This window comes from Lissotriton helveticus, chromosome 6, assembly GCF_964261635.1.
Source record: "Lissotriton helveticus chromosome 6, aLisHel1.1, whole genome shotgun sequence".
Taxonomy (NCBI): Eukaryota; Metazoa; Chordata; class Amphibia; order Caudata; family Salamandridae; genus Lissotriton; species Lissotriton helveticus.
In genome coordinates this window covers 1,190,132,740-1,190,158,561 of record NC_136067.1, presented here as the reverse complement: position 1 = coordinate 1,190,158,561, position 25,822 = coordinate 1,190,132,740, and the positions used below count along the sequence as shown (strand labels likewise).

The 25,822-nt window shown below is 45.3% G+C and overlaps 1 protein-coding gene across 14 annotated transcripts in view; it reads left to right on the top strand.

Annotated features, from left to right (window-relative positions):
* PTPRK (protein tyrosine phosphatase receptor type K) overlaps positions 1-25,822 on the top strand; it is a 1,613,435-nt gene that overhangs the window by 1,160,101 nt on the left and 427,512 nt on the right. For all 14 annotated transcript variants that reach the window (XM_078648913.1, XM_078648910.1, XM_078648911.1 and 11 more), the window contains one exon: positions 10,587-10,788. In XM_078648913.1, coding sequence (XP_078505039.1) covers positions 10,587-10,788 — 202 coding nt within the window. The remainder of the gene's footprint in view (positions 1-10,586; positions 10,789-25,822) is intronic.

Genomic DNA, 25,822 nt, shown 5'->3' with positions numbered 1-25,822 from the left:
ACTTTTGGCCGGTTTATTTGAGGTTGGAAGGCTATAGTGAGGATTTGGAGGAGAGATTTGTACAATAGCTGCTAGATGTTGGGTGGGGACGGGAGTTGGACAATACAGAAACGCACTAGGAAACCTGCCAAAAATATTGAGTACCCTGGATGGAGAGTCAGTAATTGCTTATCGGTCTGTGGCCAGAATAAAAAACAGCATCCAGCAAGTTCAAGTGCACATAGAAATTCAAGCTCAGTTTCTTAACACCTATCAACAGAAATGAGTACCTTGACACAGTTTGTTTTCAGTCGATACATCCATTTATACTTCTGCAGGCAACTGAAGTCACAAAATTGTAAGGTGGCCAGCATCAGTTTCGGTCACGAAATTAACAGTTCACTGCAAGCTGTCTATGTACAGTTGTCAAAGTTTGCCAAATATTGTATGTCACTGTATTGCAGAGATATTTCACCCTTGCCCACGGTGATGACCTAAAGTCATTGAACAAGTTGTAAACAACTAATCAAAAGTCCTTCTGGAGGCAACAAATGTTAACCATATAAATACCTTCTATATTGTTGAATTGACAATGCCTCGCACCGTCTAGGCCTCATCGTACAAATCTGTGTCTCTTCATACCTGCACAGTCTTGAAGTGTATGTTCAGCTTTTAGAGTTGCAAGGCCCATGCCTCTTCCAGTTCCTCCCCTGCAGACAAAGCAACAAGCATTTTCAATGCAATAGGTCTCGCAATTGCGAGAGTTTAACCTATTGGCATTGTAAATGGCAATGCCTTTTATTTAACGTTTTAAAAACCAACACATAAATAAAAGACATTGCCATTTACAATGCCAATGGCTCAAACTCTAACAACTGCGAGGCCTATTGCATTGCAAATGCTTGTTAAACAACTTTTTGTCTTGGGAAGAGACAGCACTAGTCTGTCTCCTTACCACTTCCTGGATTCTGCTCACTGCAATCTGGGGCACATGTGGGCTGCAACTCACAAGATGGAGGAGAATGAATTGGGGTGCACCCAGCAAGGCCTTAAGGGGCCTGGGCAGGTGTGAGAGGAGGGCTCAGACTTGCCTGGTAGCTGAATAGCCAATGGTCTGCTGGCCTGGGGGTGGGGTCTGGGCAGCTGCTTGCTCCTGTTCAGAATCTCCTAGGAGACAGACCGGCTCAATCCACAACTTTGGACTTCAGCAGGTAAAGGCTTGACTAACTCGAAATCTAACAATACTGTTTGAATAAAGCTTTACTCCCCCTGCTGGCCAAAAAACGAAGTGCAAAGGCCCCAGTAAATACAGTTTAAACAGCTCACAGAAGCACCCTCTGATGTAGAAAATTCCTGTTGCTCGGGGGGAGGGGGGGTTATGTATTGAGTACAGTTTGATAAACGTTGTTGATAAATCATAAGGCAAGAGACAAAAGCGTTGCCGTTCTTAACGCTCGATAAACATGAACCAACATGTGCTCTGTGTCCCCCAGCATGTTGAGACAGGCTACAGTAACGGTTCACTCTCTGTGGCAGTAATAAATAACACCTTGTGGTGATCGCTGCCCTGCTGCTAGTATGCAGCCTCCGCCCTCTGTGGGGTTGACTGACTCCCCTCCTCTGCTTGTCTGTGCTGAGGGAGGAGTCGGCACTGGAGTACGCCGGCTGCTGATTCGGTGAGAGTTGAGGTGTCTGCTTGAACAACATGGAATTGTTTTGTTTCATGCGCTGGGGCCGCTTCACGAACAGAAGCTTTAGAGGAAGGAGGATTCGCCCGAGAAGAACACCTATGCAAACCCCTCCAGTCCTCAGGATCTCCACCACGGCTTCTTGATGGCGCGGGTCGTGCTTCCCAGGCTGCGGATGCCAGCGCTGCTGGACTCTCTATTCAGCCTTCTCATCCTATGCCACGGTCTTGCTATTAATATTCAAAATAGTGCTATTGATTTAACTGGATTTGAAAACAGTCGTGCATTTGAGAGACAGGATGTTAAATGCATACGTTTCCGGCAAGAGCAAAACACAGACCCCAAAAAAGTTAAGAAGATTGCTGTTAAAGGTTGCTAACGTTTTTTTGTTTTTTTTACCTTTTACACTGGAATGCATTGTACAGAGTGGTCTGTTTTAGCTAAATACACCTAATTCACATCTTTTCCTAAACATTTGTAACCTACTGACGTTCTGTTTGCGATACTGTTCTAATATAATCACTGTTTCATGTGCTTTAAAGGTGGGGTGACTGTGTTGGAGAGCCTCGCTAATTATTTCTAACAGTATACCATAACTTGAATATACAGCAGCCTCTAAGCACATTATGGAAAAACATTTCTGGGGTTCACCTATGGACAAGCGAAATACCTTTTGTGGGTCATACCAAAAACTTCCAGTTGGCTTTGATGGTTTGCTTTCCAATTCTTCTTGTCCTTTCACTGGAACATAGCTTGCTTTGCATCATTTTCGTTGACTGACTCATACCTTCCACTGCTTCACATTTAGAGAACTACTTAGTTCTTTTCAGTAACACTCATTAAGAGTGCATGTGTTTCCCCCTCGCTCTCTCTCTCACGTGTTGCTTCCACATAACCACGCCTGCTTGTTTCGTCCTCCACTCACCTCCAACACACTCCTCCATTGTGCTACCTCATGCATTCCTCTAAATAGGATGTTTTACCATTAATTTTGATGGAGGGTCCAGTAGCTGCCGTTTGTTGCTGGGCTGGTCAGCATTTCAAAAAGCACTTTGTATATGTTCCATTACTACCTTGCCGTCTCACTTCCCTTTGCTTAGTCCCCACGTGCTCCTCCGTGGCTCCACCACTCTCACGGTCCTTTAAAAAAGTTTTTGCTTTAATTTGTTGGAGCTCCCAGAGACACTATTACCTTTCGGGCTGCTCTGCATTCTAAAATGCTCTTTCACAGTAATAAAATGGAATTTTGTTTTAAATTTACTGATACAAAGTGGCATCCACCAGCTTGGAACCTAAATAAATAAGAAATAAAACAAGCATTGGAATCGCCAATAGGTCTCGCCTTTGGGACCTTATAAGTATTTAGTAATGCAGCACAATATCCTTGGTGCAACAACATTAACTGTTGCATGGCTAAACACTTATAAGGTCCCAAAGGTAATACCTATTGGCTATGCCAATGCTTGTTGATAGAATTGTCTGTATTTTGGTGCATTAGGGTCTCTTTCTGGAGATTGAATAGTCATTGTAAGAGTCATTGTAAACGAAGAAACCCTGAGGCGTACCACGTGTCATTTAAGTAATTTTGATTCTACACGAGAAAGTGTCTTTGTTTGACAAGATGCTTTTTTCACAATGATGAACTCTTCTAGAACAATCCTAATATTGTTATCTCCAAAGCCCAAACACATTGTTCTTCTAAGTAGTAGGGGATGGGCATGGTCCAGGATCATGTTGAGAAGTGGAATTTTCTCTATTGTAGGCCTCTGGGGGTTGGATGCGCAGTAGGTTATTGACTTAGTGATAACCATTATAAAAGAAGACCTTTCATTTGCTTTCCTCCCTCGTCCTGCATAATGCTTAAAAAAAAGTGGCTGAAAGTTCTCCTTTATTGGAGTCACCATTTATTACTCAGATGGGTCCCTCTTCCTGTAAAATGTGTCCCATTGCCTTAGCAGCTATCTGCTCCACATTTACATTAAACATAATGTTGTATGCCCCATTTCTCTATTAATTGCTATGGGCTCTCCATGTTGCCTTTTCTAGCCCTATTTTATTCTTATCCTTAATTCGGAAACTTAATTTCAAATCTGACCTCCTGTTCATTGGGTGTACCCGATTCCCTGCCAAAACAAACTTCCATAGCTTTTTTCTTCTTGTCACTATAATTGTCCACCACCCCAAGCTTTCCAGCACACAGGAAGGAACCTTTGTAGTCCAATACCTCTGTGTTTTGTGCCATCATCCTACATGTCTCTCTTGTTCGTGACCTGCAGCTACTAATTTCCTTGTTTCAAATGATGCTTTCTGTTGCACATCCTTCTGCGGATGCAGTGTCCTTTTTTAGAAAATTTCCCCAGATTCTTTTATTTTCCAAAATAAAATAAGCGATTCAATACAGTTGTCCTATTGCTCCGTAGAGTAGCACTTTTACTATTGTCGTGAGTAAGTGAAGGTATTTCTAAAGCACACTACTGCCGAGGCGTCTTGGCGCTGTGCGTGGTAACTAAGATATGTGCTGGCCAATGTACTATAGAGTAAAAAGCCACGTCTTGATTTCCTTCCTGAACAGCCTATGGTTGGAAATTAGTCTTAACTGCTGTGGTAAAGAGTTCCAAAGCTTAGAGGCCAGATGGGAGAAATCCTTCCCTCCCCAGCGTTGTCTATTGATCTTGGAGAACATAGCCAGCCCTTGAGAGGCAGACTTCAAAGATCGAATTGGCTGGTACCTTGTGAATAGGTATTGAAGGTCAGAGGCCCCCACTCCCGCCAGTGCTTTGTGAACCAAACAGAGTGCTTTAAAGTCAGTCTGCCTCTGAACTGGGAGCCAGTGAAGCTTCCTGATGGCATGTGAGGTGGAGTAATATTTAGGCAGGTGGAGAAGTAGTCTGGCTGCGGCGTTCTGAATAGATTGCAACTTGGCCATTTGAGCGCACCCTACTCCCAGATAGAGGGTGTTGCCATAATCTATTCTAGAAAAGATAGTAGCGATTATGACAGATTTCCTAAGATAATATGGAATAAACGGTAGAATCTTTCGTAGCCCCTTAAGCGTAAAGAAGCAGGCAGAGACCACCTGATTCACCTGAGGCTTCCAGGACAGATCTTTATCAAAAATGAACCCTAGGTTCCTTGCTTTCGCCACTGGATCCGGACAGGCTCCCGCCGATGTGGGCCACCAGCTTTGGTTCCAGATAGACGCTTTCTGTCCAAACTCTAGGATTTCCGTCTTTTCTGTGTTCAACTTCAAAAAGTTCAAGTTCATCCACTCCATGACCTCCAACTTACAGCCGGAGAAATCAGCAGCCTTGGAATCCACAGAGTGGGACACAGAGACGATCAGCTGAGTGTCATCAGCATATGACACTAGCTTGAAGCCCAGGTTCTTTATTATCTTGGCCAAAGGGGAGACGTAAATGTTAAACAAGGTGGGCGATAGCGCCGAACCCTGAGGGACTCCTCCTGGGAGGGAAAATTTGTCTGACTGATGGCCATTCCAGATAATGACTTGTTCCCTGTCAGATAGAAAGGAGGTGAGGAGATCTAACGCTGGGCCCTCGACACCAACATCCTGCAGCCGTTGGATGAGTACCTCATGATTTATGGTGTCGAAGGCCGCTGTTAGATCCAGCAGAACCAATGTGACTCTGCCTCCCTCATCCATCCCTTTCCGAATTTAGGCCGCTGCCATCAGTAAGGCCGTTTCAGTGAAATGATTTACACGGAAGCCATGCTGGGTGCTGTCGAGATTATGGCATGTCTTGAGATAGAAAGGTAACTCCCCATTCATGGCTTTCTAAACCAACTTAGCTGGCAACGGCAGGCAGGAGATGGGACGATAACTCTTCTCATCGGAGGGGTCTAACTTCGACTTTTTTAGCAGGGGCCGAATACAGGACTTTTTCCAGGCTAATGGAAAGACTCCCAAGCTCAAGACCTGATTCAAGACCGGCAATAGTAAGGCACTTATCTCTGCCGGTGCCAGATGGAGCACGAAAGGTGGACAAGGGTCCATCGGAGAGCCTGACTTGGTTTTCAACAGCAAGGCAGCCAGTGTATTCTCGTCCAAAGGGGAAAACAGTGAGAAGCCACTTTGTGCTCTACAGGTGCCACCGTGCTCATCTTGCTTGATCTGTATCCTATTAGCTGCTCTAGACAGATCGTTATACACTGATTGTACCTTATTCTGGAAGTAGGACGCCAGCTTATCCGTAAATGCTTTGTCTGGCTGAAAGCTAGCGCCCCGTGGACAACTCAGAAGGGTGTTAACAGTGGAGAATAATTCTCTACTAGAGTGGGCAGCATCTTGGATCTTCTTAGAATAATAGGAGGTTTTCGCCTGAATAATTAGGTTCTTATAGTCCTCTAGTGCAGCACAATAGATTTTCTTGTGGGATGGATCATAATTCGTTCTCCACACCCGCTCTTTCTGTCTGCACTTCATTTTGGAATTTTTTTTAATCTGACGAATACCAAGGAGAGGAAACCTGTTTTTGCCGCACTCTAAGTGCCTTCTCCGGTGCTACCAGGTTGGCCGTATTAAGAAGGCTAACTTGTAAAGCCGTAGCCGCCTGGTTGGCATCTGGGTAGGTCCCTACACTTTCCTCAAGAGCACCTAGTAAGTCTGACCTGGTGACTGATTTCCAAGCCCGGTATTTCCTGGGGGGGGGGACCGAAGTCTCCTTCTAATAGAGGAGTTGGTGAGCAGAATGGTGAAAAACAATGCAAAGTGATCAGACCATACCATTGGCGTTGCCTTACTTTTTGCAACAAGAGGCATATTAGTGCAGATGGCGTCCAAGGTATGGCCTGCATTGTGAGTGGGTTCATTAACAATCTGCTCCAAATTATTACAGGAGAGTATGTCCAGGAGGTTAACCATCTCTGGGTTGTTTGTGTTCTCAAAGAAAAAGTTAAAATCTCCCAGAATAGTATAATAATCGTGCTCCAGGGAGTTCTCTAGGTGGGATTGGATTGCCGCTGCAAACGGGGCTCTAGGGCCAGGGGGCCTATAAATTAGTAAGCCAGAGAACGAGGAGGTATTGTCGTATACAGTGATAGAATATGTTCAGCTTCCCCATCTTAACTATGTCGACCACTATGTTCAATTAACAATAAATTTGACATCCTTTTGCATTTAATCTTACAATGTAGTGCATTGAGCAATAGTAAGGACGTTTGATACAGAATGTTACACAGGAACTTAGGCGTGCAAGATATGCTTATTTTATTTATTTTATTTTGAAAGTTTTATAGAGCGCAAACAAGACCCTTGTGGATATCAGAGCGCTTTACAATCCGCGAAGAAAATTATACACAAATTAGAAACTGATAGATCACCTATACATAACATATTATGCAAAGTAAAGCAAAAAGGTGCAGAACAGAAAAAGTCCCGTTGGGGCACGGCAGTGGCAACTGTGGTGCTTAGATTGTCTGGTTGGAACTGTGTCATAAAAGTACTACTGGAAGAGGTACTAGTGAACTCATAGTTTCTTTAGATATCTATCATATTAATTTTTCCATGAGTATCGCTTTTACTTCCTTTTTTAAATTTGCCGTAGAGGTGATACGTCTGGTTTCTGGGGGTAGAGCGCTCCAAATCCTAGGTGCCATCCCTAAGAAGAAACGTTTATAAGTTTTCGTCGTGTTGAATCGGTGTTGTTTCAATAGTAGGTTTTCAGCACTTCTTGTGAATCTAATACCGCCAGAGATAGTCAATTTCTGAGTGAGATAGCTGTGCATTATGGTGAATAGCCTTATGAGTCATGCAGGCAATTTTCAGGTAAATTCTGGTTTCAAAGCCAATTCAAGGATTTTAAGTCAGGGGAGATGTGGGACCTTCTTTTCGAACCCGTGATGAGTCTCGCTGCAGCATTGATGGAGGCTCTTAGTGGTTCTGTTGTCGCTTTGGGGAGGCCACAAAGAGAGACACTTCCATAATCCAACCCCGGATTGGTGTTTGTCAAGAAGGTCGAAGTGATCAATGTGTTTTGTCAATTGGTGGAGTACACATTTTCCCAAACGTTTGGTCAGGGTAGGGCTATTGGAGATAGGGCGATAGTTGTTTAGGTCCGTTGGATCAGCTGTGGGTTTCTTTAGGATGGGTGAAACCTGTCCTACTTTGAGGGTGTCCGGGATGCAACCTTGATGGAGTGAGCTGTTGATGATTTTGGTCCAGAGCGGCAGAATCCGTGGGGTTAAGTCTTAAACAGCGTTAGCGGGGAGAGGATCGGTGGTGTGATTGGCCGGTTTCAGGGTGCTGAGAATCTTGCCTATTGCTTCTTCCGTGTAGGTATCAAAGGAAGACCAAGCAGCGTCGTTATTTAGTTCAAGTTTTGAGGTGGTTTGTTGTGACAACATTGGAAGAGTAGGGTTTGTTTTGGTATGAGCACTTGAATGTAAGATTAGGTCATTGATGAGATCTTTCTTGATGTTATCAGACTTTAGATTAAAGAAGGTAGAGAATTCTTCACAAGTGGGTTGTGTACGAACGATGTCTTGTAGTCATTGAGGTTCATCCTTAGATTGGGTTTTGAATAATTCAAAACGTTTTTGGGGACGGTTTCTTGCTTGGTCTAGTTGGTGGCTGAAAAAGTCTGCTTTAGTGCGCTTGATCTTTCTGTAGTAAGCATTTCTCTTTTTTCTTAGAGTTTTGAGGTGATTGGCAGATTGGACTGATCTCCAATTGCGTTCGGAAGATCTATGAGAACGTCTGTCATCGTTCAGCATATCGTTGTACCAAGGTTTAGAGTCTTTCGAGGCAACTCTCTTAAGTTGAAGGGAAGCCACCTCATTAATAAACGAGGTCATAGAGTTGAGGTAGTGGTTGGTGAGATCATGTACGTCTGAGAGATCAGCCGGAGGCTGGAGTAGCTTGTGGCTGTATGCAGGTAAAGTGTTGGGGTTGAGTGTTTTCAAGTCTCTTTTCCAAATCTTAGGTTTAGTGGAATGAGCTGCGTTAAGTTTCACTGTTTCCTTGATAAAAAAAGGCGATGATATGGTGGTCTGACCAGTCACAGGGTAGGATCGACTCAAGCTGAATGGAGTCATTTTTGGAGATTATTAAATCCAGGGTTGCGCCTTTGTTGTATGTGGGGCTGCTGCGAATTTGGGTGAGGTCTAACGCGCCAATGAAGTTTTTGATACTGTTAACCACTGAGTCGTCGTGGTCGTTCCAATGGAGATTGAAGTCGCCAAGGAATATTTGGGTGTTTTGTCATCCGGTGTTCGTTGTGACCATGTCCATGAAGTGTTCAGTGAAGATTAGGTTGTCACCAGGTGGATGATAGATGATGTGTAACGAGCATAAGGGATTGCCATCACTGTTATTGTCAATGCACATGTATTCGCAAGAGGAGAACACTGGGGATAAGGCTCTGTTTACTGAGATGCTTCTACGATGTATGCACGCGATTCATTCCCAAGACTTATCACTCCTATCCACTCTGATGATGTCATAATTAGGGGGTACCAGAATGTCAAGGAGGGACGAGGAGGATTCTGTTAGCCGGGTTTCTGTTAACACAATCAGGTCAAGATTGTATGAGATGATGAGGTCAGCTATGGCCACCTCGTGTCTAGAGGCCAATCTGCAGTTCAGAAGTGTGCATTAAAGACTGGGTGTGATGAGGGAAGGGGTGGGATCTTGTGTGAGTGTGATTCTTCTAAGAGTATTATTGATGATTCCTCTATTATTGTGTGGAGGACCTGTGTGGGTTAGAGGAAATTGTAGGTATGGCCATGTGTGTGGGAGAGATGGGGGGTCATGAGAGGGGGTTCGTAGGAATGAAGAAGGGAGCGTATATCACTCTCCGAAAATGGGTTGATGCTTCGGATTGGACGTGTAGAGAGATTAGGGGATGGAATAGAGTTCCAACTGGGAAGGGTATGATTAGGGATGAGTGGAAGGAGAGTTGGGGGCTTGCTTGATCTAGACATTTTAGAAGATCTGATGTGCCATGATTGTCTAGCTATCATCTCTTTAACAGTGTGGAGTTCCTCTTTGATTTGGTGGAGTGCGGATATAATCACATCCAGTCTGGTATCAGGAGCGATTATGAGTGGGGTAGGTGGATGTGATCCCTCATCCAGAGCGGTATCTGGAGCGGTTGTGAGAAGGGTAGGAGGCTGTAATATGAGTGTTGGAGGCTGAGCTGTGGCCTGGTTAGGTGTGTGATCTGGTGCAGGAAGAAATAGAGTTGTAGACGATGTGTATGTGGATGGGGGAGATGTTAGTGCGGATAGCGGAGGTGTTGGAGTGGATTGCTGGTGAGTGGGAGTGGATGGGGGAGATGTGAGCAACCCTCTTCTGCTATTAGACAAGACCTTCGTAAGTGGATCACTGGCCAGGCTATGCTTTACAGTGATTGTATAGGTCATCTTTACTCAAGGTCTCCTCATCTCAAACTGTTCCTTACCCCTGGCAACCTCCGTGTGAAGACTTCATTTTAGACACCCTTCAGCTGTGAAGATGCAGGCATTCTCCTATGCATACATAGACCTCGCAACGCATCCGCCATGCTCCGTTCTTATTTTTCTCCGCTACTTGGGTCTTTGATTAATTAACTGGGCGACCTAGTTGATCTGGTGTAGCGAAACAGTATCAGAATTGTAAACAACTGAATGAATTTAAAATGGTATGCATCCGGTTTCATCACATAAGTCAAGTTGTTTCATGTTGTCTGACTTGGTGGAACTTTCTAAACTGTTTTGCAATTCTGTTACAAGTGCTGGCCATATTTTCACTGTCTCGAGCGTCGTGGTTTATTTCTTTCATACTCCCTTGGCTCTGAAATGTATTAGCGACTTAATTGCACGTTATGAAATAGTTATACAAGAAATCTGCTCCTAAAGTTCAAAAAGTAAACTCTTTTGGCAGGCTGATTGATACACGTTTGTGCTTTCTTTATTCCCCAGGTCAGCTATCACAGCATAAGATCGTTTGACCCCACGGTGCTCCTGGCCGGCCCTCCTCAGACCGTGTCCATGCTGTGGAACAGCACACACCACATCTTCTCTCCGCTCCATCCGGGCACCACTTACCAGTTCCTCATCCGAGCGAGTACCGTCAAAGGCTTTGGGCTGCCCACTGCAATCAACGTCACCACCAACATATCAGGTAGATTTACTTGACTGGTGTCTCTGTTTCTTGAATCACTCAAAGTTGCAAATGTGGCCATTGAGCAGAATGCAAAGGAGTACATGAAGCCGCTCTAGAACATTCGAACAAGAAGGCATATGCGTGATGAGGGTAAGCCCACACTTTCGTGTGTGTCCTCGAGTGCCTTTTCGAGTGGGCATAGAGCAATCGTTAACATTTTCCTCACAGAAAGCAAGTCAATAGGCCGCATTTCTCGCTCGTCACTTAGCTGTTTTTTCCTCATTGATCGGTTCATTATGAAACTTTTTAACCAGAAGCAAGTTGTTATTTTACGGACGTGGTTTTCCGTTTTGTGTTTGCTCCGGGAATGGGGGACCTCCACTGACTGAGGCCAAGAGAAAGAGCTTTAGGAAATAGATGACAAGGATTTTTGGGACAGCAGTAAGGCAACAGCATAAATCCTGCGCACTTTAGTCCCGAAAGCAGACCCTTTGTATTGTGACCGGCTCTGTCTGGTTAGACGATTGGCCATTAAGCACGAAATATCCTGGGAGACTTAGAGGGTGCATGAAGCTGGTTAGACGAGGAAGAATCTTCAGGGCCTGCCGGGCAACAGGGAAATGTCAATTTAAACCCGAACTCAAATTATATGTTGACCCTAGCTCGTATGTCACAGTCATCGTATGCCGCCACACGGAGGTGTTACAGTAAAAAGAATGTCCCGACGTTCAGACAACTGGTGTGTCTGCTTTAGTTCTAAATCTGTTAAAATTACACAGAGGGAAAGATAATGAGCGCCATGAGAGGCAACTGTTTTTTCCAGGTTTTTTAAAGGCGTTACCAACACCAAAATGCATCCCTACAAAGGTCAACTGTGAGAATTCGTGCAACAAAATACCGATCTGTAGGATATAATGCAGAAAAAAACAATACACTCATGAATGCCTATTGACTTAATAGATGCTTTTCACAATCAAAATGTCAGGCCTACTGCTTTTATCATAACTGTAGAAAGTAGGATCTATCTGACATGGTTGCCCCTAATTGTTTCCTGGTGTCAGTGTGTTTAGACTGTAACACACTGGGATCCTGCTAACCAGGACCCCAGTGTCGGTGCTCTCCCCCCTAAATTGACTTTGTAATTACTTTGTACACCCCACAATTGGCATGCAGCGGGTGTACCCCTGGTAGATGGTACTAAGGTACTCAGGGCATTGGTACAGAATGGGTCTCCCATGGGCTGCAGCATGTATTATCCACCCATTGGAACCTGGGTGAAATGGTGCATGCTCCTTTCTCAGCAGATAAAATGTTTACCTTATATCCTGGTTACTGCAAGTGGACCCTGTAAGTCACCCTGAAGGTAGGCCCTTCAGCCCAAGGGCAGGGTGCATGTCTCTAAGTGTGAGGGTGCCCCTGTATGAGCAGAGGCAACCCTACGAACCCAGTCTCCATTCTTTGGACTTTGGCTTTGTAAGTGTGGGGAAGCCATCTTAAGGTATGTAGTAGACACCAGTGTCTACTACACAAGATGTCCAACTACATATTGGCTTCTCTGCCCCCAGTCATGTTTGGTATCAAACATGTTGGAATCATGCAACTACACCAATTCCAGTGCTAGTTGCCTGATACCACATACTGGGGCTCCTCAGAGGAGCCCCTCAAATCCACCTGGGTAGTCTTTCAGGGTCTGTATGCTAGCCAGTGCTGCCGCTGATTGCAGACACTGTTCTTTCTGCCTTCCTGCTGCTGAGCCTAACTCAGGCAGGGGAAGGCCGAACAAATGATTTCCTGCACAGGCGAGGCATTACCACCTCTCCTTTAGAATTGGGTGGGCGGCTGTCAACAGAAAGCGGTGTGGTTCCCTGCGGGGTGTTGCGTGCAGAGGCGGCGTGAGGTGGAGAGCTGCTTGCCTTCTCTCTGAACTTTGCTGGACATCGAGCTGCCTCCAACAGGACTACACCCCCCACGGTGCATCTCTTCTCACTCACCTGGTGAGACGCGGTGGGAGGTGCTCTGAACGCGCACAAAAGCGCTGTTACCCTTCTAGCGGTGTGGGCGGCTGTCAACAGAAAGCGGTGTGGTCCCTTGCGGGGTGTTGCGTGCAGAGGCGGCGTGAGGTGAAGAGCTGCTTGCCTTCTCCCTGAACTTTGCTGGACATAGAGATGCCTCCAACAGGACTACACCCCCCACGGTGCATCTCTTCTCACTCACCTGGTGAGACGCGGTGGGAGGCGCTCTGAACGCGCACAAAAGCCACTCCTCCCCTACAGCAGCGCGGGAATCGGCGCGGGACTAAGCCAGGGACTAAGCCCGGGACCAAGGGCGGGCCTGTTTGTGCCTGTTCGTGACTGGCAGTGACTGGACTGGGCCATATTATTCTGGTACTTAACTTTTTAATCAGTCAAAGCTATGTTTTAAATGTTAGTAATTTATCATAGGTTACCGACCTTTGCGGAGTGAGGGCCTTCTCACGTCCAATTGAACAGTGAAATGTTCTCCTTTATTTCGATCACCAAATCGTACAGTACTGTTACGCTGTTTCGTTAAAGGATTACGTTTATCATAAATCGTAACAAGGGTAAAACTAATCCCCCAAATTCCCGCCCACTCACACGGCAAAAAGCAGCATTAGCAGCTTCCGTCCCTAGTGTGACGGCGATTGACAAAATGCTACAAAAAGCTATTGGGGTGGTTTCATCGGCCATAGTCAACACAGAAAGACGACTCTCTCTTACATCTGCTATGGCCTCCCCCTTGCTATCTGGGAATGTATCACCACCTATTTGTAACTCGCCTGGTTTTTCGTTAGTCTGCTATAGGTGAGATTCCTTGTGCTCAGATTGTACCGGATGCTTCTTCCCCCCATTAATCATGCTTCTACTATAACTCCCCGGGTGGTTAAGAAGATACCCAAGTGTCGCCCCAGAAATAAGAAATCGAAACCACATAATAAACACGTTAAGGCGACTACATCTGCCTTGGATACTTCCCGGGTAGAGCCAGGCCCTGCTAGCGTCATTCTAGCCCCTCCGGTATGGGCTACTCATTAACTAATAGATTTTCAAACTCAAATGGAGCAACTTATCAAATCTCATTTTAAAATCTTGATGAGCAGAATTGATAAAGTTGTTTCATTGATAAATAACAAGGGTGGGGGAGGAGGACAGGTACCCGTCTTCTCTGGGAGCAACACAGGGAAGGTGGATCCTGGTAATATTAATTGGGCAACCCAAGGATTAACTATAGATAATGCCCCCCAATGTAAAAATCTGGTACCAGGAGTGGAACTGATGAACACGCTTAAACCAACCCTTAGTTCCACTCCTTCTAGTTCTGTTATTCCCTGTAAAGCGACTTTAGATATAGTTACTCCAGCTCCCCGAACCTCTAACTTTAGACCACAACTGAATAACAGGATCCAGCCAGACCAGGTTTTGGCCTCCGACAAGCCTGCCTCGAAACTTTCTAGCAGGGATATCCAACAAATGTCACCTAGCCCCCACTTACCTCCTGCAGTCTCTCCGTATGTGGTGATATTAACTGGAGTTCCTCCGCTGCCGGGTGACCGAGGTGAGAAATTCCCGGAGCTGAAGAATAAAATCATCTTCTGGTTGAATAAAAACAGACCCTTAATGGGTACGGGGCAGGGTGAAATTTTATTTGCTAGAAGAGTCGACTGGTTAGGGACCAAAACCAAGGATATTCAAGGGGATTGTGTGATAACTTTAGGGACCCTGGAGTGGTTAACCACATTCTAGATTGAGGAGGTCCTAGACTAGCGGGTACAATCATTCCACTCCCTTTGGGGTATGTTTACTCCTGGGAACTAGACCCCGGCGGGTCTGGACCAACCTACCCCCACTCAGGCGTGCAGGCGGTCGAGTACACTCCTCCTGTAGCAAATATATTCAATGCCTTGAACTACGTAGATTGACTACATCAGTCACTTAGACCTACTGAAATCGATTCTAAAGCAGCGGGGTCTCTTGTGGAGGAGCGCCAGAGGGGTGAGGGTGGGACCTCCCAACCGGACCCCAGGGCACAGGAAGATGGTGTATTAAGGATCCCACCTAGTACAATCTTAAGCCCCCTAGGATATGGATCTCAGACGGATAATTTGCTAAGAACACACCCTTCTAATGTGTTAGCAACTTCCTCAGTTACTTCCTTAAGGGAAGAATACCATAACACTTTGATTGGGTCGTGGAATCTTGCGGGCATTGGTTCTAAGCTAACCCATCCAGAATGGGGAGAGTTGATGGATCAGTACGATCTGTGCCTGTTCCAAGAAACATGGATGCTGACTGCTCCCATAAGGGTGGGCTTTGCGACCTTTCATTCACCTGCTGTACAGGGTCCTAAAGGGAGACCCTCTGGGGGACTTTGTATTTGGGTGGCTACGCACTTGGGCTGTTCAGTGAAGGTGATAGAATCCCACTCGCCGGATATTCTTAGTATTGTTCTTAAATATTTGGATGGCACGAGTGTGGCGGTTTTTAATGTTTATCTGCGACCCACTCCCCACACGGTGGGTTCCTCTATGCTAAATGTTCTAGATGAGCTACTCACATTATTTCCTTCACCGACACACAGGATTATGGGTGGTGATTTTAATTGCCACTTTGAACCCTTGGCCGAGCTCCACTCTATAACCCAAGAGGAGGATTCCATTTGGCACATTCAGGACTGCTCTATGTACCCGGCAAAGTGCTGGACGCTAATGGCTCTACAGATTAACAAGCTCCTATTAACCCACTCCCTGAGAGCTTGTAATGGCAGATTCCTTCCTGATATCCCAGGCAAGATTACCTACAATAGAATAGGGAAAGGCACAACCATCGACTATATCATGGTCCATGTAGAATTTTGGTCCCAAATTAGGGCCTTCAGCGTCATCCCAAGGGTAGACAGTGACCATAATCTCCTGTCACTAGAATTAAAACACACATTGGGCTACCAATATAGACCAGGCGAGCTGGAGACCCATGTTGATACGAATCTAATTACAGTTGCGGGTGGCAGACGCACAAGATGGGCCAAGTTTGTGAAAAATTTGATTCTTCCTATTTTCACGCGTTTGGGTCTATCCACTCCAACAAGTCGGGTGGCTGAATGGATGCAGGCTAACCTCTTGAAGTTGAATGGGGACAAAACTGAGATGGTGATACTAGGTAAGGACAAACATCTTTGGGGCCCTCAACATTGGCCCTCAAAAATGGGTCCGTTACCTCAACCTGTCTCCCAAGTGCGCAACTTGGGCTTCATGTTCGATGATTCTCTATCTATGCGTCAACAAGCAGTCAGTGTGGCAGCCACCTGTTTTACCATCTTAAGGTGGCTGCGGAAAATCTTCTGGATGCTCCCAGCTTCTACCAGACGAACCGTGGTCCAGGCCCTTGTCATCTCTCGCCTGGAGAGTATCGTGCTTTACTTGGGTGGCAGCCAGGAGATTCAGAGGAAGCTTCAACTGGTACAGAATTCGGCTGCCCGTCTCCTCTGCAGTGTCCCTAGGAGATCGTCGATCTCCCCTTTTCTTCGGGACTTACACTAGCTGCGGATCGAGAGCCGGATAAAGTTCAAGGTGCTTTGTTTCATGTTTAAAATCAAGCAGGGCTTAGCGCCCCCTTATATGTTGTCCCTCGTCCACCCTTATGTTCCCCGCCATTCTCTCAGGTCCTCATCGCTGGGTAACTATTCGATCCCGCGGATCAGACTTGTTAGAATGGACGGTCGCTCCTTCGCTCACCTAGGTCCGAAGCTCTGGAACTCTCTTCCTGTGACATTGAAATTTGAATCCTCATTTGCCAAGTTCCGTAAGGACTTGAAGACTTGGTTCTTTCCTCAATAAGCTATTTTTTGACCTGTAGGCCTTGTCATCTTGGTGCCGGGAAACCCCACGGAGGGTAGCTGTGCACCCTATAAATTTAAGTACATACATACATAACCACTACTTTGGCATCCTTTTTTTATACCACTGTTAACAAGGGGCCGCGGCCAAAAATTCTGGCCCAATGGTTTACCAAACCTTAAGGTTGGCTAAATGTGCCCTTGTCAGGGAAGTAAAAAAAGGATCTGTTGAGAGTATTAGAGCAGCCAGACGCTCTTATAAGAGTATAATAGCTGAATCTAAGTCAGAATGGGAGGCAATAAGATGGGCAAACATAAAAGAAGCGTTGGATGGACGCGACTACAGGGCCTTTTGGAATCTTGTGAGAACGGGTTCGGTTGAAGGTCCCTCTGCATTAGTACCTAACCGAAGAGGTTTGGATATCGCATTTTAAGGCTTTGTTTTCTCATACGGATACCCCAATAGCGCTAGATTTACATCCCCTACCGAAGGGAATATCTGTCCCAGGTCCACTAGTTGTTAAAGCTAATGAGTGTCCACCTTGTACTATGTTGGAAATTCAGGCGGCCCTGAAGAGCTTGTCTCCTGGATCGGACAGAATCCCTGGAGATTTATTTCTAAGTGAGCAGAATGTCTGGGTCCCTTATATTTGGTTATATTTTAACGCCATCCTACATGGTATGGAAATCCCTCACACATGGCTGGGTGCAGAGATCATCCCCATTCACAAAAAGGCCTCCCCACTTGACCCGGCAAACTATCGGGGCGATAGTTTGCCGGGTCAAGTGGGGAGGCCTTTTTGTGAATGATGTCCTGCAGAAATTGTTTGCCTGCTTTTTATTAACGAGGTTACAGTGTTGGATTGATGAACATCACATCCTTACCTCTCTCCAAGCTGGCTTTCATGCTAAGGTCTCTACCATCGACCAACTGTTCAGACTTCAATTGCTGCACTGGAAGACGGTGACAATGGGAGCTGGCAGCCTATATTTGATCTTTGTAGATCTTCAATCTGCTTACGATTTGGTCCAGAGGGTTAAGCTTTGGGCCATATTGATAGAGATGGGTGCCCCAGTATATTTGTGTCAATTGTTTCAACGTTTACATCATGGCACCTTCGCGAGGGTGAGGGATGGGAGGAATGGGAAGCTCTCGGCACCCTTCCCTGTGGAAAAGGGGGTTAGACAGGGGTGCGTGTTGGCCCCCACCATTTTCTCTCTATTTCTCAATGGTCTGATTGACCACCTCTTGGGTGCGAGGGATCTAGATTCCCCAAGTTTAGCCTCACGTAAGATACCGGCATTGATGTTCGCCGACGATACGCATTTGTTATCCTAATCTTCTATGGGTATCCAGCAAACTCTGGAGGCGTTCTGCTCTTTTTGCAGAACTAGAAATTTGGAGATTAATCTCTCTGAAACCAAATGCATGTTCTTCCATGCTAAATCATCCAACTGCCCTCACCCCCATATGGATGGCTCAGCGCTGGAAAGAGTCTCCACATTTGACTACTTGTGGGTAACATTAAATGATAGGATGGAGGGGGGGTCGCAGATGGCCAGGGCAAACCTGAAGTTGGCTAAAGCCTCCGGTGGAATTTTAAAGGTGTATAACGAGTGCTCACTTAAAATCCCGGGACCACCAGTTGAAATCTATAGAGCCCAGGCGAGGGGTGGTGCCCTCTATGGGGTGGAGTTGTGGGGTCATGTTAGTGGCACCTCACTGTCCATCACTGAGAATAGCTTCATTAGGCGCCTACTGAGACTTCACAGAGCACTCCTCTGGTCCCACTACGTTTAGATCTGGGCTTGGCCCCTATTCAGGATGTCATAGCTAATCGTCCCCTGCTGTATTGAAGGCGACTCTGGACTACTCCAGAGTTGATAAGTTCTAGAGAGGACTTGAGGGATCTACTGGCGATAATGGGAGTGGGGAAAATCCCCTGGTTAAAACATGTGAAGCAGCTTTGCCACGCATTGGGTAGGGCAGAATTGTGGCTTTCCCCAGAGCAAACATGTCCTCTAATTTCTAAAAGGTTTTTGGCTAATGCACTCAACCAATATCGCATGGGTCTTTTAGTACTTAACCCTGATTTGGGCAAGCTGAGCAATAGAATACTGGAGGTCAAGAATAAATATCATTTTGAGCAATTCCTGGACGACATCCAGCCCTTACCTGCGAAGAAACTCTATGTCCAAGTTAGGCACGGAACACTTCCAGTAAGAGCAGTCACCAATAAGTGGTTGAATGCCCCTCGTGCAGATCGCACATGTCCAGGGTGCGAGAGTAGTGAGGAGACGGATCTGCATGTTCTGCTCTTTTGCTTTTTATACTCTAAGGCAAGAGTGAAATGGATTGTACAATTATGCAGGGACTATAGGGAAGTATATAGAATCCTAAAATATGACACTTCCCCTTTGACTGTGACCTCCAGATATCTACTATCCATGTGGTGCTCTAGAAGCGCGAAGATTAAAAATGCCAAACTGTGAGACCCATGTTATTGCGATTGTTTATAACCCACTAGGAATTGTATAATGTAGGGTGGGAGTGGATCTTATAACTTTTAATAGGGGATTTTAATGTTCTCAACGCCATTCCCCAAAATCTTTTTTTTTTTTTTAAGTGTACTGCTGTTTTATTATCGTTTATTACCATGTTTATATTGTACCTCTTTGAAATTGGCATATTTTTGAGTATTTAAAAATTGTATATATGTGCTTTTATGGCTTCCAGACGATAATAAAGCTTTTTGACTGACTGACTGAATTAGGTATTTCTGGGCTAGGGTGGAGGTGCTTCTGAGCACCTCCAGATTGCTTTGAAGGGCACGTTTGTTGCCCTCCTTGTATAAACCAATTTACAACAGTGTAGGAGCCCTCTACTTCTGCACTGGTGCAAAACCACACAAAAGACTGGGAGGTAACAACTTTCCCCCTTTCCAGCTCCTCCCCCAGGTAAGTGCCCATGGCTCTACCAGGTGACCACTTGATTCTACCATATTTAGAATAAGATAAACAGAGGCCCCTGGGAGCATCTGACTGGTCAGTCCACCAAAGTAGCATCCTTGACCCCCACCTCCCCTGTTCACCGCGTCTGTTTGCCGTTGCCAAGGCTTGTTGGCTCTCCAGTCCGAAGGTCTTTGAGCTCCAAGAAGCCCCAGCCTCAAGCATTACGCAGCTGCAAAAGCGAAATCCTCAGTGCATCCCTTGCGAAGTGTGCTGAAGTCTCCATGCGATTCATTGTGCTGCTGCCGGAGGGTCCCTCCGGGGCCCATGTCGATCTCTGGTGACTCTGTAAATGTAAATGTACAGGAATTTATATAGCGCAAATCACCAAGCGGTTTCTAAGCGCTTGCTTAGGGATCCCGTCCTGGTATTCCCCTGTGAGATAACCCCGGCAGGGTATCCGCAAGGTGAAAGCCAGGCATCCCGCCGCGAGGGGCCGTAGTGGAGATTAAGCAAGCTATTGCCCAGAGTCGCAGAGTGTGAACCCGTGAATCGAGTAGGCACCGGAGCGAGAATTGTCGAGTCCATGGACATTTTAGGACTCAAGACCCCGCCAAGCCGGGAATTGAACCCTGGTCCCGGGCTGACCTCTGCTTCCAGGTCTGCCTCCTCTAACCAGTGAGCCACACTTCTCCTACTTGCATATGCCAAGCTTTCTTGGGGGTCCTGCTAACCACTGACTCTCCTGCCATTCGGCGTCGGTGGACGACTCCTGAGATGCTGCACTCAGCATCGCCTGGACTCCACAGCTGCATCTTTAAGGCCTCTGTCCTACAGTGAAGTACCCCCAAGGAGGGTTGGCATTGTGCCCCTGCACATCTTGGGCAACTCAGGTTGTCTTGCTCTCTGTCTACTCTCTCCCTAGGTACTCCTTATTTGAAGTCCACACCTAGGATCCACCGCCTGGTCCAAGGGGCACTGTAGCAGCTTGACAGCGGGCATCCCTATTGATTCCAAAATGGCGGTTCTGACACAAATTCACACGTATGCACCTGGGCTCCCTGGTGTAGGTATCCTGCTTCTCTGGGTATCTACGAGTGGGGGTGTTCTCGAACTTCCCTTGTTCAAATACATTTCCTGAAGGTCCTATGGGAAGGGTCATGAATCCTCTTAAACTTAACAGCGACTTCCTCCTGTTACCTTATGGGCACTGACCTGGTGTATCACCCGTGCACTTGGGCGCCTAGGGCAACCTACCATTGGTGATTCCATGCTTCCCCTGTCCTATGGATCCTTGGGTGGTAGTCTTGATTAAGCACCCTTTTCGCATTCCTTTTTTTTAGTATATGGTGTTCCCCCCCCCCCCGCCACCCCGAGGGGTCTATGTGTTTTACGTACTTACCTGTTTTATGGTTTGTTTTTTGTGTATTCATATCTCCAGGTAGGAGAGTAACCAAAATAGTTTAGTGGTGTGGTTCTTTCCCGTGTGAACTTCACTAGCTGACTTATGCGGTAGTTACATTCGCTATACACCCTCCTGGATAAGCCTTAGCTGTTCTCCAAAGCTATCCTTTCAGAGCTTTGGTTATCAGGGACCACTTTCACTATCAATAAGGGTTGCCTGGACTCAGTACAGGATGCATCACCAATAGTTATACACCATATACTGAGCCAGCCTCCTACAATATATTTTCATAATAAACAGATCAGACCTATGTCATTAGAAATATTGTTCCTAGTGTACCAATCAGGCCTCCAACTGTTATCTTCGGCTTGTCACCATAACCAGGCTCTGTACTGAGTTTAGGCTTTAGGCCCTCTTAGAACAGATAGTATCTTGCATTGCTGACTGTAATTTTGAATACTGTGTAATATAGAACAATATCTAACCACTCTCAACCGGGTATAACAAGAATCATAGTGAAAAGCTTCAGGGTTTGTCAGAGTGGGTGGTCGACTCCAAAACTCTTGTTTACTACTGTAATCTGTGAGATTAGATGTTACAAAATACCTGTCTCAAGCCTGTAATACAATGTGGTAACACTCAGCCGATTCTGGCTTATTGACTTCAAAAAATGCTTTTCACAGTTAATAAACTGGACCAACTAGCTTTGTCATAACATTTCATAAGAAGCAGACTAGGCCTATGACATCAGACATAACATTTCACAGTGCACCAATCGGGCTTATAGCTTGTCATCGAAACAAATTTAGGCCTACAGTTCTGAGCGTAATCGTTTCCACAAGGCAACCATCAGAAACACTCATCAAATGAGAAAGATACACAAAATCACTGTTCGCTATGCAAACTACTCTCTCTCTCCTAAGAGGGCTTAACAAGAATTTTCATAGAGCTGACTTTCTGTATCCAGATTTGTCACATGGGGTAATCAAGACTAAACCATTGTATACTATGGTAATCGGAGAGATGCCATGTAACAAAATACTGATGTTGCCTTTTTTAATATAGAGTAATAACAATCCACTCTTAAGTGTCTATTGACTTTAGATATGCTTTTCACAATAAATGTTGTCGTGTATTTCTATAGGTTCTGATTCGATCCCCCTATTCCTGACCCTATTCTGGTTAAACTTACTAGCTAGTTAACTAACAGTCAGCCCATGAGGCAAGAAATCCCCCATGATGCAGATACCGTTATCTGACGCAGTCACACTACGGCACAGGAACGTGTTATCTGATTAGGTCATAACGCTTGAGATCTAATTAGACAAGCGACATTCCTCCAGCCCCTGATAAGGCATACGACGTTCTCATAACAAATCAAACCTATGACATCCTGGATAATCCGTGCGGCCATTGTTTTGATTTCACAGAGAACTTTAGTAAAGAATGTGCTAACGAGCAAGTCGTATGACATCTTTATTGACGTACCTATGTCCATCCTTACGTCAATCTCGGCACCTTTAAGGTATAAATATTGCCGACCTTGCCCTATGCAAACACGCGCGTGGTGACAAGACGGAGCAGCCATACTTGCCGAAGCCGAGAGCAGAAGCAGACCCCGCAGGCAGCAGCCCCGCCTTCCTGACGCGCTGAGAGACGCGCTGCTATCTCAAGCCGAGAGACCCAGCACCGGCGCTTCTGGGCAGCCCTCGCAGGCAGCCTGGAATATCGAGAGCAGAGAAAGAGATACCATTCCTCATTCATCCTAAATTCCAGGTACAGAACTGAATAACCCCTCCTAGAGAATTCTTTAGTTATTCACTTGGCAAAAACAAACTTAAACTAAACTGTAACTTTCTATTCCCGCCCACGCATTAGACTTAGGTCAGGTACACGCGGTAGGCGTATCTAGAAACACCAGTTGAGTACGTTTAGTCAAATGTATATGTGTATGTAAATATATTTTAATCATTTTAAACATCATATGGCTCAGAAACCATATCAATGTTTTTACAGTATTATTTTATACTTTTGCTTCTAATGTATGCACTTTACTTAACTATAAGTATTGCAATAATATCGATCCATTTCTTGTACGAGAAAAGAGACTGATCAATAAATAACATCTTTTATTGAACACGCCCGTCTCTTCCTTTTCTCTACATTCTGATGAGACTAAGAATGCACGTACTGACTGAGTAAAATAATTGCCTTGTGCTCACACGACTCTCGAGATTGACTCTTGATTAGGGGAGAGCAAAGTTGTCATGTTCTATGGTTGTCAGAAACTAAATCCCTTCTTGTCTAATCAGGGGAGTTAATCCTTCCTTGAACATTCGAGAAAGTTTCTAGCGAACTCTGAGCTTAGCTGGCAAACCCAAAAATTAAGTCTAGTATCGACAGTAGTAGACCTAGTTAACGTCTGGCCTAGGCCTTTACTGCTGTAGGCACTATTCCAATGCGCAGAGCCTATTGGGAAAATAGGAGCTACACTACATGGCGCCCAACGCGTTTGGAAAGGGCGATAAAACTAACGTAAGACATTTAGAGTAACTCAGTCGTGCTTTCTCACTCAGACCCCTTTTCCCAAATACTCCAAAGACGTCTGGAGTGGGTGAAAGGTTATAATATCCTCCAAAACCTCGCAGGAGGGAACTCCTATGTATGGTTCTTGGTCTAGTCAACGTTGAAGGATAAAACAGTTCCAAAATATTGTGCATCTAATCTCTGTTTCCATAAAGAAACCTGATCTGCAAATAGACATAATACCATCCTGTCAGTAAAATGGGAGACAGTGATGGAGAAAGAGAGGCAATTAGATTAGCTACTGAAATAGCAGCAGCTGATACTACAGCACTCGATGCAGACCCGGATATAATACTCATCCAGGTCGCCAAAAGGAGAGCTATAACTCTAAAACTTATAGAAAATGGACTGACACCTAGAGGTGGTACAGTCATATTCGTAATCGAGGCACACGAATATCGGCAGACAGAGGTATACTATACATGGATACATTTTCCAGCAGCAAATGCTGTAACAAAGTACTTCCACTATTACAAAGTAGAGGAACCTCCTAATGAGTACACTCCTTTCGAGGAGGTGGAAGTACCACTCAAATTCCAAGAGCATTTGCTCTTATTTGATGGCGCCCTAATACATAACAATCACATTACAAGGCTCGGTCCTTTAGGAAGACCAGGAGCAACGTGGCCGGTCCTAGCCGGATACACACCACATCCAGACATCGAAAGAATGCCTGCAGCAGAGCTGTTAATACAGCTAAAACAACTACTAAAAATTCACAGACAATTAGTTCAGTATGTAATGCGGACTTCAACAATTCAGCCAGCGATTAAAATTCCACAGCTGACCCCTCACCAGGGGAACACAAATAAAATTACACCACAGAACATCCAATCCTGCCTAGGTAAAGTTCCAGCTAAACGGGAACAAATACCATTCTGGTTGGCACAGAAAATTACCCAAATAGAGGCGGTGTTTCCTGACACCACCCCGCTGGAAAAACACAGGATTCTGACTATATGTCTCCCAATGGGAATCGCACCACACATTGAGGACTGTGACACTTGGGGTACAGTCTTTGCTTCAATCTACACAAAAACGCACGGTGTTCCATCCATTTCGGTGATACCAGATGTGCTAAAACAAATTCAAGATGAATACGGTCCAGAACCTGCTTTAACTCTTGGTATGAAATTACTGAAAGACTTCAAGCAGGTCTCGGCTATATTACTAGCCAACATAAAGGGTGAAGCAGCAAACGTGGCGATCCGCCAGAGGTTAAAAGAGACAGATATAGCAGACCAACCAGCTGAAATTGCCAGAATCATAGAAAAATCCTATGAAGAACTAGGCAGAGATAGTCTAGGTGGAATACCAGTAAAACCGCAACTGACTACAAGTCCAGAAAAAATATTTTTTAATAATAATTCACCAAAAAAGAACTGGGATGGAAATAAACAATCCAATCCTAAAGAAAAGAAATTCCAGTCCAGAGGAAGGTCTCCTAGGCGAAGAGAGAAATCTCCGAACCCGAGACAAAGGTCACCTCAGAGTGAACCCTCTGGGAATAGATATAACCTTAGAAATAGGGATAATATTAAAAAACCTGATAGATATCAAGACATTGATACACGTCCGTCTCAATCTTTTCAGAATTCCTCGCAGAAATCGGAAAGAAGAGGACGATCAGAAGAGCACGCCAAGTCCAAAGACAAGGAACCTGCTCAACTGAAAAAGAAATCACAATTTCCAAAAAAGAAGGTAGCCAGTATCAAGGTAGTTAACAATGCCGAGAATACTGAGGACACAACTGAAAAACGGAGAATGGGCTCAGACAATGCTAGACAGCGCAGCAGAGGTGAGCATAGCTCGCAAAGTCCTTATGAATCATCTGGAGACAGTGGACACGAATGAATACCTTCAAGTGGAAACTGCAGACACCAGAGTTAGCAAGCCCCACAAAATATACGAGATAACATTACGTATAGAGGGAGATAAGACTAGGAAAATAAGGGGACTATTTTGGGATAACCTATCCAAGGGCTATGACATCCTTCTAGCTGAAAAAGACTGGCCACCAGAGTTTGTCAGGGAGTGCCCTCATGGCGAAGAAGTAATTATGCCTGCCTTCTCGAATCAAATACCGATTCATAAAAAATATACACTTGCTAGAAAGTGGGCAGTGGCCTTAGCACCTGCTTTATATAAAAATCATGTAGGATGGGATGAGGATTCTCCTCCTCACAAAGTCCAGTTAAAATCACAACCTACTGCACAAAGGCAGTACCCAATTAAGCAAGAAGCTAAAAAACAAGTAAATGA